Here is a 12375-nt window from a genome sequence, read left to right as displayed (position 1 = left end):
CGACTTTATATCTCAGAATTCTGAGAGAAAAAAAGTCAGAATTGCGAGTTTATATCTCGCAATTCTGACTTTTTTTCTCTCGCAATTGCGACTTTATATCTCACAATTCTGAGAAAAAAAGTCGCAATAACCTTTTTTATTTTTTTATTCAGTGGCGGAAACGGGCTTCCATAGGTTTCAGCATTGCGTGCTTGAACCCCTAAAAAAATCCTTACAATTACAAGAGGGTTGCAATGCATTACGTACTTGAACCCCTAAATATTGTGAACTGATGGCTCTAACAAATGTATGTTTTGTACATTGTAATGGACTTTTCTAGCAGAATCTATGATAATACAGCCTATAGGTAAAATTATAAAATAATGTCAGATCATATCCAAGTATTTAGTTATTTAGCATATAGCCATGTAATAAGTGGAAAGTGACAGTCAGCCGATCATTATCACTAAATTAACCCCTTACAGTGCATATGTGTCTTATTAAGGAACGTAGGTTTTATGTTTTTTTTTTTTATTATTCAAGTATTGATTCAGAAATAAATATGACTTCTCATCTTCCTCAGCATTGTTGCCATGCTAATCCCCAAAACTAACATGGTCAAAGTGAGACGCTCCGGCATCAGTCCTCTTCATTTGGCTGCAGAACGTAACAGAGATGACGTTCTAGAAATATTAATTGAGGCAGGATATGATGTCAACACGAAGCTGTCAGATGATTGGTCAAAAATGTATGAAGATCGTCGCAGTACGGCTCTGTACTCAGCTGTGATAAACAGAAACACTGAGGCAGCCGATATGCTGTTAGAAGCAGGTGCTGATACGAACCTGGATATCTTCAACCCCCTGCTGGTGGCTGTAAGGAAAGCAAGCATGGAAATGGTGACCTTACTGGTGAAGCACGGTGCTAATGTCAATGCCCTGTTGCCTACTCATCCTACCAGCTTCCCTGCAGCATTGGTTTTCTGTATGAGGTACAAGGCGATGATGAAGTACCTGCTGGACAACGGCTGTGATGCACTATCATGTTTTAAGTGTCAATATGGCAGTAATCCACATCCCATTAAACCAAGACGAAATGGACGAGAAACAATGTATTTTTTAAATGATGAACCATCAGAATGCTGTGTAGAGGTATGGATTTTGTTTTCCGGTCAAAATGTCTTCCGGTCAAATGTCTGTATGCTTTATATAATTATTTTATATAATTATTTTTTTAATATATAAAAAAATAGAATTTTTCATTAAATAATTTGTTATTTGTTTATTTACAGTTTTGTGAGCTCATTTCTACTCCTTCAGTCAGAGGCTGGGCGGGACCCATCATAGACACATTACTTGATTATGTGGGTCATGTTAAAGTCTGTTCTCGAATAACTGAAATTCTAGACAGCAACAAAGATTGGGCTTATATTAAAGAAAGATCAGGTAGAATATTCTTTATAATCTCTTAATTTGCAGAATTTTGTCTGATTATTGACATTTGACAACTGAATTAATTTTTACAAATGAATGGAGCTAAACTGAAACCCAAACACTCTCTATTTCAGTTCTTCCTTGCACACTGATGCATCTGTGCAGACTGAAGATTCGTCAACGACTGGGCATCCACAGACTATGGAAAATCAATGGTCTTCCTCTACCAGGAAGACTGCTCAAGTTTTTAATTTATGAACGAGAATCATTTGAAGATATCCTGTGATGAACAGCATGCCACTCTTAACCGTTTACAGAACATGCTGCTTTAAATTCTTTTGTTATAGACATAGTGTAATAAATTTTAGATTTAAAAGTTTGAGATCTGCAAATCATTTAGCAAAATTATTTTCTGTTCAATTATTCTCAATACATGTAAATAAAATAATATTCAAATGTATATAGTATACATAGAGTATAAAATATCAGAACTAGCACACAAGTAACAGCAGCATGTGAAATGCTGGCTTTCAGTTTTGCAATATGTAATTTTATTTACATACAGTGGTGTGAAAAAGTGTTGGCCCCTTCCTGATTTTTAATTTTTTTTTTGCATATTTGTCACACTTAAAAGATTCAGATCATCAAACAAATTTTAATATTACACAAAGATAATGCAAGTAAATACAAAATGCAGTTTTTAAATGATGATTTCATTTATTGAGGGAAAAAAGCTGTCCAAACCTACCTGGCCATACGTGAAAAATTAATTGCCCCATCCTATTAAATCATGAAAGAACTGTGATTAACCACATTATTTTAGAAAGCCGAGTTAAATTTCACTAGCCACACTCAGGCCTGGTTACTGACAGACCTGTTGAATCAAGAAATCACTTAAATAGAACCTGTCTGACAAAGTGAAGCATGTTTAAAGAGCAACACATTATTCCGATCTTAAGAAATTCATAAACAGATGAGAAACAAAATAGTTTACATGTATCAGTCTGGAAAGGGTTATAAAGCCATTTCTAAGGCTTTGGGACTCCAGCAAACCATGGTCAGAGCCATTATCCACAAATGGAAAAAACTTGGAACAGTGGTGAACCTTCCCAGGAGTGGCCGGCCTACCAAAATTACTCCAAGAGCACAAAGACGACTCATCCAGGAGGTCATAAAAGAACCCAGAACAACATCTAAAGAACTGCAGGCCTCACTTGCCTCAATTAAGGTCAGTGTTCATGATTCAACAATAAGAAAGAGACTGGGCAAAAACAGCATCCATGGGAGAGTTCCAAGGCAAAAGCCATTGCTGACCAAAAAGAACACAAAGGCTCGTTTCACATTTGCCAAAAAATATCTTGATTATCCCCAAGACTTTTGGGCAAATATTCTGTGGACTGATGCGACAAAAGTTTAACTTTTTGGAAGGTGTGTGTCCCGTTACACCTGGCGTAAAACCAACACAGCATTTCATAAAAAGAACATCATACCGACAGTCAAACATGGTGGTGGTAGTGTGCTGGTCTGAACCATGGATGACTTGCCATAATTGATGGAACCATGAATTCTGCACTCTATCAGAAAATCCTGAAGGAGAATGTCTGGCCATGTGTTCGTGACCTCAAGCTCAAGTGCATTTGGATTATGCAGCAGGACAATGATTCCAAACACAGCAGCAAGTCCACCTCTGAATGTCTCAAGATAAACAAAATTAAGGTTTTGGAGTGGCCAAATCAAAGTCTGGACTTAAATCCGATTGAGATGCTGTGGCATGACCTTAAACAGTCCTTTCATGCTTGAAAACCCTTCGATGTGGCTGAATTAAAACAATTCTGCAAAGAAGAGTGGGCCAAAATTCCTCCACAGCGATGTGAAAGACTCATTGCCAGTTATCGCAAACACTTGATTGCAGTTGTTGCTGCAAAGGGTGGCACAACCAGTTATTAGGTTTAGGGGGCAAGCACCTTTTCACACAGGGCCATGTGGGTTTGGATTTTGTTTTCCCTTCATAATAAAAAAAACTTCATTTAAAAACTGCATGTTGTGTTTACTTGTGTTATCTTTGATTAATATTTAAATTAGTTTGATCTGAAACATTAAAGTGTGACAAACATGCAAAAAAATAAAAAAAATCAGGAAGGGGGCCAACACTTTTTCACACCACTGTAGGTGCATAACTAAATTAACTTGCACACCAAGGCTTTTTATAATGTGACTATAAGTCACTCTGCATTAAACATCTAATGTGATTTGTTATTCAGCTATAATATCATGAAGACGAACTGTACTGTACTTGTAAATTAGTTAACGTACTCGGTTACTGTCGTAACCTCGGTTCCCTGAGATATGGAACGAGTACTGCATCTTGATAAAGACGCATATGGGAAAAAGCCTTTTTTCTCCTGAACTGCAGCCTTATTCAATCACGCAGTGAAACTGCACGACTATTGGTTTGTGCAGTGTGTAAAAAACAAACCAATGGGTCGGCAGTGGAGCTGCACAAGCCTATGGCGAGGAAGCCCGCCAGAGCCCGCCAGAATGGGCAGAGCCATCTGGCTATATAAGCGGCCGTTTCGCCATAGGATTCTCAGGTTACTTCGACTGAAGCGACGTCTGAATCGTACAGCTACCTAGCACGGCAAAGTACGCAGTACTCGTTCCGTATCTCAGGGAACCAAGGTTACAACAGTAATCGAGTACGTTCCCTGTCGATACGCCACTCGTACTGCGTCTTGATAAAAACGCTTATGGGAACTCAATTCAATCACGCCATGCTATGGTAGAGGAACGACTGTATAATATACCTCCTTAAGCATTCAATGCCCATAGGGAAGCATAATAGTAAACTCCAAGGCTAAAACGGGCTAAAAATCATAGAGGTTACGCCCGGCCTGGGTGATCGTTCCAGATAACTCTTACATATTCGGTATTCCCAGGACCGAAAGTATGCAAGCAACCAACCAGAGAGCTTGAGTGCAGTGTGGTCAAGGACTCTCTGTTAGTATTGTTCCAGTGTTAATTTCGTCGACGAAGACGATGACGAAAAATATTCGTCGTCGACGAAGACGATGACGAAAAATATTCGTCAACGAACCTTTTTTCTGTGACTAAGATGAGACATTGACGAGCTAAAACTAATATCTGATGATAAAAACTATGACAAAATTTATGCCGTGTCTTCATTAACAAGACGAGACGGGACTAAAATGTTATTTGAGGACTACCGGACATTCAAAATACATCCTATAGGCTAAGTTAACTGTCTTGTCTTTCAAAATGTGCGTCTCTGTCATTGGATTACAATGGGATGAGGGTGTTTGTATCTAGTCTCAGTATGGCAGCCGCAGTGGACGGATAGGCTATCAAAACGCGAACTAGCCGAAAGGTTAGCGATAGGGCGACCAGACGTCCCGTTTTTCCCAGGAGTCACAATTCGTTGTCGATTAACTTAATGTTAGTGAAGGCGCGATAGGCGGAATCGCGCTGATAGAAGTGCTCTCTCTCGCGCACACTCAGTCTCGGTTCAGTTCTCAGCACTCAAATACACACACAGCAGTCCTGTGTCTATCGTCTAGAATCAGAGTATCTCACATAAATACAGTCAGTTATGGCTTAAGTGAGCGTAAAAAGGTGGGTGAATGTGTCAGTATTACATGCATGCCTTCCGTCTTAAAGGGACATATACATATATTGAATACTACATATAAAATAGCTACCAAAATAAATGTTGTTAACTGCACTTTGACTAAAAGTTGACAAAAATACAATGACTTTTCGTCGACTAAAACTATGAAAGACTCAAATGATTAAAATGTGACTAAGACTATTAAGCATTTTCGTCTCAAGATAAAGACGAAGACTAAATCAAAAATGCCTGCCAAAATTAACACTGTATTGTTCCCATATGCAAGTATGCCCATTTAAGCAGAGAGGACTCCGGCCTGTGAGGCCGGTGCGTCCAGGTTATGAAACCTAGCAAATGTGGATGGACCTAGACATGGCCGCTAGACCACGTCCACGACGAGGCGATGCCTCTTGCGGAGTGGGCTCGTACTTCGATGGGGCATTGTAGGCCCAAGGACGAGTATGCTAGCGTAGCGGCATCCACTAACCATCTGGAGAGTCTCTGCTTCATAACCGGAAGCCCTCTGGCGCAGTTACCGAAGCTAACAAAGAGTTGTTCCGACCTCCTAAAAGGGTGGATCGCTCAAAGTAGATTCTCAAGGCTGACTGGGCAGAGCAAGGATAATTCCCGGTCCTCATCAGAGGGAGGAAGCAAGGAGAGCGTGATGACCTGAGCTCTGAATGGAGTGGAAAGCACTTGGGCACATCACCCTGCCTTGGTTTCAGTGTCGTTAGGCCCGAATTCCAGGCAGGCAGGGCTAGTGGAGAGCGCCTGCAGGTCTCCTAATCGCTTTACCGACGCTAGTGCTAAGAGCAGAGCAGTCTTTTAGCGACAGTGACCGAAGGGTAGTGGACTGTAGCGGCTCAAAGGGAGGGCCCTTCAGGGCTCTCAAAACCATGGGCAAGTCTTATGTAGGGACTGTGAGGGGCCGAGGCGGATTCAGCCTCTTGGCACCCCTCAAGAAGCGGACAACAGAAGTGTTCCTGCCCAATGATTGACCTGCTCGGCCTCGCCAAAGATCTCCTAATTTCTCTGAACCATCTGCGGATGGAGAGTCCACTCCTCTGAGGGGACATTGCTCCCGAGATAACTTGTCCGCTCCCTGGTTCCATTTGCCCGGTATGTGCGCTGCTCTCAGCGAGCGTAGATGGAGTTATCATTCCAGAAGGAGTTCGCCAATCAAGGATATTATAGTTTTTCATTTTTAAATTAGTTTTTATTTTAATATCGTTTTCAAATTTCCTATAATTTCAGTTTAGTTTTAGTTAGTTTCATTAATGGTTTTGTTAGTTTTAGTTTAGTTTTTATTTTGTGAACACATTTCTATTTAGTTTTTATATATTTTAGTTTCAGTTTTAGTTTTAGTAATTATAGTTTAACAGAGTTAATGGAACACTTCCAGTGTAGACCAAACCAAAACATTTAATTTTTAGCAAAGTTGAAAGTTTGCAGTTTACAGTTTACAGTTAACTCTTGTGCAAACCTCTTAATAATGAAAATAAAATAATTCTTTACAATTCAACAAAAACCAAAAATATGCAACTTATGTATACAATTTATTAATTCATATTCATGTTCATATTCATTCATATTAAAGATGTAATCTTGTTTAATATGCCAATAGTTTACAAACAACAAGCTAATCAAGGTTTTCAGAGTTAGACAGCATCCGACAGTTGAGTATTTATCAGGGTTGGAGCTAAATTCTGCAGATCAATGGCCCTCCAGTGCTGGATTTGAGGAAACATGCCCTGCATCCCGATGTAAATACTATCCACCCTATCTGCCCTAAATAGTATTAAAAATGACTAATATCACATATAATTTAGCATGGACAGTGTGCACATTGGGACCCAGGCATGTTCTTTGCAATCATCACTGAAACTCTGTAAACTTTATTTTTGTCCATCTGTGTTTTCAATGCATTATTTTATTGGATTTTTTGCACATAAGAGCCACCGGTGCGCACTACTGTATGCCCCGTCTCCCTCTATGAACGTACACAATAAGAAGAAACAATCTAAAATGCTTTGAAACCTCATACTACTCAAAAATAAATGCGATATGGTGATTTAAATGATGTTTGCACTTTTTTTTTTGACGCGCTTCAGATGAGCAACACAATCAATCCCAGTTCTAAAGCCCCTTTTACACAACACAGCAAGCGGTGAAAACAGCGCGATTTTGGATGCGTTTTATACAGTCGAGGCGGTGCTCGTATCATGGACTCGAGGCGGACGTTACCATAGTAATCACAAAGCGTGACAAAATGACTATTCACTAAAGTCAGCTCATCCAAAACTTTTAATTCGGTGTCTGTTAACTCTCATAACGCTCATGTTGTTCTCGCACGTCAACCATGCTTTTAAACGTTTGTGCGCTGTAAGGTGTGCATTATTATTATTTATAGTTATTTCCATTTTATAGCCCGCGTCTGGTTTTTAAATGCAAAAACGCATTCTCTGTGAATAGCCGCTTAGGACGCAGCTCACATGCGTGAAGCGCCATCTATTTCCCTAAACAACCACAGGTCCGATTTTCTGACACAGAATGAGAGCTTATTAAATCACGAACACGATTATTTATTTTTGCTAATTATTATTTTATTTTCGTTAGTTTTCCCGTTACTGTTGTTAGTTTCGTTTAGTTTTAGTTTTTCATTTATTTAGAAATTTAAATTTTATTTCAGTATACAAAAATGTTTTTTGACCAGTAGTTTTAGTCTTAGTTTCAGTTTTCGTTTACGAAAATAACCTTGCTGCCAACAAAGCAAAGGCACTTCGAGGAGAGGCCTCCCTGGTGATTTATGTAGGACACCACAGACATGCTGTCCAAGCAGATTAGCACGTGGTGTCCCCTCAGGTCTGGCAGGAAGAACTGGCAGGCTCGACATACTGCTAGCATTTCCAAGCAGTTGATGTAAAGCCTTTTCTCCGCTTTCGACCAATGGCCGAAAGTCGGTCTGCCCTTGCACAGCGCCCCCCAACCTGTGTTGGAGGCATCTGTCGTGACCTTTCTCCTGCAAACCGTTCCCATGGCCATGCCCCTTCCCCTCCAGTGAGGGTCTTTCCAGGGGGCTAGGGCTGTTACACAGGCCTGGCTCACCCTGATACGCAGGCGTCCGTGACGCCATGCATGTGATGGAACTTGTGATTTCAGCCAGTGCTGGAGAGGTCGCATGCGAAGCAGACCAAACTGTAGCGCTGACAATGCTGCGGCCATGAGGCCTATCATCTTTTGAGATGCCTTGAGAGGGCAGGTGGCACCGATCTCGAAGGAGGTCGCGAGTTCTCGCATGGCCAGAGCATGATGTGGTGCGACTACGGCTCTCATTTGAGTCGAGTCGAGAACTGTACCCAGGAACGATATTCGCTGGCTGGAAAACAGTGTGCTCTTGGCGAATTTGACCCTGAGTCCCAGACGCTCTAGGTGGCTGAGAACAAGGGTTCTGTGCGATAATAGCTCCACCTTTGACTGGGCCAGAACGAGCCAGTCGTTGAGGTAGTTGAGAATGCGGATTTCCATCTGTCTTAGAGGGAAAAGAGCCGCGTCCATGCACTTCGTAAAAGTGTGGGGGGCCAGAAACAGTCCAAGGGAAGGACCGTGTAATGATAAGCCACCCTCTCAAAGGCGAATCTCAATAATCGCCTGTGATGGGGGGCTATCTGGATGTGAAAGTATGCGTCTTTCAGGTCCAGAGAAAAGAAACAGTCCCCTTGGCAATTTGCGAGAGGATCTGCTTCAGCATGATCATCCTGAACGACCTCTCATAAGGGCGCGATTCAGGTGCCTGAGATTGAGGATGGCCGGAGGCCGCCATCCTTTTGGGGACGAGGAAGTAACGGCTGTAGAAGCCTGATTCGCTCTGGGCTGGAGGGACCGTTCTACAGCGCCCTTTGCCAGCAAAGTCATCACCTCGGAGCGCAGGACATGTGGCTTTTCGCTCTGAACAGAGATCGGAACCACGCCGCTGAAGCATGGGGGTCTTTGCGTGAATTGCAGTGAGTAACCTCGTTTTATCATCCCCATAACCCAGTCTGACACTCCAGGGATAGCCTGCCAGGCCTCGGCCCGTATGGCTAGGGTTAATCGTTTCGAGCAGCAGGTCGCCTGGCCGGGACCTGAAGCTCGTGATAAGAGGGAGAGGAATCTCTTGAAAATGTTTGTGTTTTATTTTCCTCGCCGTAACAGCGATCAGTTGCGTGGCCGCTATTTGAACAGGCCCAGTGTACACAACAGTATTTATCACAAACACATTGCCGTCAGCACCCAGAGCTGAATGGGGTGCTTTGAGGCATGTAAGATGCCGTTCGGAGGTTGCTAGACTCGATGGTTTTGTAATGAGAGCATTCAGCCCCCGTGGCACGGCCCAGAAGCCTCTTCTTTCGATCTGCCTAAAAAGTTCAAACCACTCATTAGAAGAGGGGTATTGATTATCATTATGTGTAAACCGCTTCAGATCAAAAGTGCTGCGCGCATCCTCTCAGATCCGCTCGTAGCGGCCGAGGGGAGGGGCTGCCTTCATTGAAGGCGGCGAGCCGTGAGCAAAGCAGAGCTAGACACAAACTCTCACGCTGACAGATCAAAGAACTGAGTGGAGAGTGAAACGCAGGGCTGCGCCGCATAAATTCACTCAAGCTTGATCGCTCAAACCTCGAGCTTGCAGTTTCTTCTCCGAGATAACTGGGAGGGGAGAAACACTAGAGCAGGGGAGGCGGGGCCACCTTCATTGAAGGGGGACCGTAAGCACAGCAGGGACAGACTGACACTTCCATAATGAAAGTAGCGCTGGCAGATCAAAGAGCTGCAAGAGGCGCTAATCCTTAATGTAAACACACTGGCAGATCAAAGTGCTGTGTGCAGAGTGAAACACACGGGGCTATGCCAGCACGAAAAATCACTCAAGCCTGAACGCCGCGATTTTACCGTCTCTTTCTCCGAGGTGACTGGGAGAAGAGAAACGTGAGAGGCGGGGCCGCGCAGCATTCTACAATCCGCGCAGAAGGATTGGGCCACTCTATGTAATGAGGGGCGTTAATCCTCACGTGTTAACACATGCACTGGCAGATCAAAGTGAGCACTCGGGATATGCTGGCCTGCAGATCACTCAAGCATGATCGCTCAGCCTCTCAAGCTCGCCGTTCCTGTCTCCAAGGTGACTGGGAGAAGAGAAACATGAAAGCGGGGGAGGCGGGGCCTGCTAGATAGAGGACCACGAGCGAATCAGGATGGAGTCCGGCTGAAAGCAGGCTGCCTGTGTGAGCACAGCTTCAGCAACGCACACACAGAGCTTTCCACTCCGATCCGCCCAAGAGGATAGAGCTGCTCAATGAATGAGGAGCTCTGATTCTCACGTGTGAACACCGGCGGATCAGAGCGCTGCGGGAGCTCCGTGGCTCTGATGTTTCATTCTCCGAGCTTTGCTGAGAGAGGAGAAACGGGAGAGCAGAGCTGCCTTCGTAGAAGGCGGTCAGCGAGCGGGGAAGAGCGAGACTCATACTCTGAACGAGCATTCCATCTCGGTGAGCACGCAGTCTCTGTGTGGGCGTGACCTCACTGCTCTTCTGCATGAGCCACACTTTGCTCTTTTTAGATCACTCACCGGAAGGCGGCAGCGAACAGGACCGGAACTGCTGCGATGCTGGAGTGCGAGGAAAAGGCGGCGGCTCAGCCTAGCAGATTTGAGGTCGCTGGGTCCAGCTACGAGGCGTGTCAACAGTGAGTAGGCTTCTGGGATCAGTGGAAACGAAGTCGTCGTCGCTGAAGGAGAAGAAATCTGAGGATCTTATGGCGAAACAGCCACTTATATAGCCAGATGGCTCCGCCCATTCTGGCGGGCTTCGTCTCCATAGGCTCGCGCAGCTCTGCTGCTGACCCATTGGTTTGTTTTTTACACACTGCACAAACTAATAGTCGTGCAGTTTCACTGCGTGATTGAATAAGGCTTCAGTTCAGGAGAAAAAAGGCTTTTTCCCATATGCGTCTTTCTCAAGATGCAGTACGAGTGGAGTATCGACAGGGAACAGTGATTTAACGGAGTAGAATTAGAGTTTAGAATTTTGTAATGAAGATGTTGTATACACATTGTACAGTAGCTTTGTAAATTAGTTAAAAGTGATGCAACATTTTATTCTAAGCAGAATAACATTCTAAGCAGAATTTAAGCTTAGAGTTGTGTGTAACTCCCTTAGTATTACTGTAAACGTGTGGTGTTTTCTATTTGCTTGAGTCTCTGTGATCTTGCATTGAAATAAAACTCTTGCATCTCCAAAGTTTTATTCAAGTTTGTTGAATTAGTCTTGCTGTATGACAGAGGAGTTTGAGCTGGTCATCAAAATCACAATTTTTATAAACCTCAAATAAGCAACAGTAGTGAACCAGCTGCAGTAAAACTTAAATTCACACTGCACTGACAGACGCAGACCAATGTGTCACTTCTCAGACATCCAAGACCCAACAAACACTGATTCAACATGTTCAGACGTTGAAAACAAGTGCTGACCAACAACAGCAGATGCTGACAGGCGTAACACACTGATCAGACAAAATCCGACGAACGTCTGTTTCCGTTTGTCGGTGTTACGTAGTAACTGAACGGAAAGGGTCTGACAAATGGCAAACAGGTATATAGAGGGCAAGACAGAAGAGTACTTAAGTAAACAGGCGTGGGTCGATCGATGGCGAACGTAACCCAAAGGAAGAGGCAAGCGAATAATCCACAGACAGACGATAATCTAGGCGCGGTACAAACAGAGTCCAAACGACAAGACGAGAGAGCAATCCAGGACAGGCAGGCGATCAGGAAACAGACAATCAGGCAAAACTAGAAATAAGACTGGACTAGAGCAAGGAACTAGGAACTAGACAAAACTCTGACAATAAACTAGCTCCGTAAAGTGCTATCACTGGGAGAAAACAATAAACGCAGACAATTGTAGGGTTAAATGTGTAAATAATTTAATTTCATTCAAAGGGAATCATTTATGATTTTATAGGAAATTTGAACAGAATCACTGTTTTGTGGCTGATCACTGATTCGGGCGGGCGATTCACTGAACGAGCCATATAACATTAACTTTGCACTGGATATTAAAATCCAAAATATAGTGAAAACACTATTAATAAGCACAGTAACAAGATCGGCAGATTAAGACATTAACTTGTAAGCACAAAACACAAGATACTTCTCTTTTGAATATAAAAAATACTTTATTTATATAAACCTAAGACATAAACTAATCTAACACATGAACACACATATTCACACATTCACACGTTGCAGAAAGAGAGAAAGTGAGGACAGGATGAGTTTAAGAGAATGAAAATGTGGTATCCCAA

General features: G+C 43.0%; 1 protein-coding gene across 1 annotated transcript in view; it reads left to right on the top strand.

Annotated features, from left to right (window-relative positions):
• The window catches only part of asb2a.2 (ankyrin repeat and SOCS box containing 2a, tandem duplicate 2), a 35927-nt gene extending 24614 nt beyond the window's left edge, over positions 1-11313 (top strand). The window contains exons 8-10 of the mRNA XM_058755110.1: positions 563-1130; positions 1271-1424; positions 1547-11313. Coding sequence (XP_058611093.1) covers positions 563-1130; positions 1271-1424; positions 1547-1698 — 874 coding nt within the window. The 3' untranslated portion in view covers positions 1699-11313. The remainder of the gene's footprint in view (positions 1-562; positions 1131-1270; positions 1425-1546) is intronic.
• Positions 11314-12375: the final 1062 nt, after the last annotated feature.

The sequence above is a fragment of the Onychostoma macrolepis genome, chromosome 20, assembly GCF_012432095.1.
Source record: "Onychostoma macrolepis isolate SWU-2019 chromosome 20, ASM1243209v1, whole genome shotgun sequence".
Classification (NCBI taxonomy): Eukaryota; Metazoa; Chordata; class Actinopteri; order Cypriniformes; family Cyprinidae; genus Onychostoma; species Onychostoma macrolepis.
Note: the sequence above shows the minus strand (reverse complement) of the source record. Positions and strands in the feature narration are given on the sequence as shown.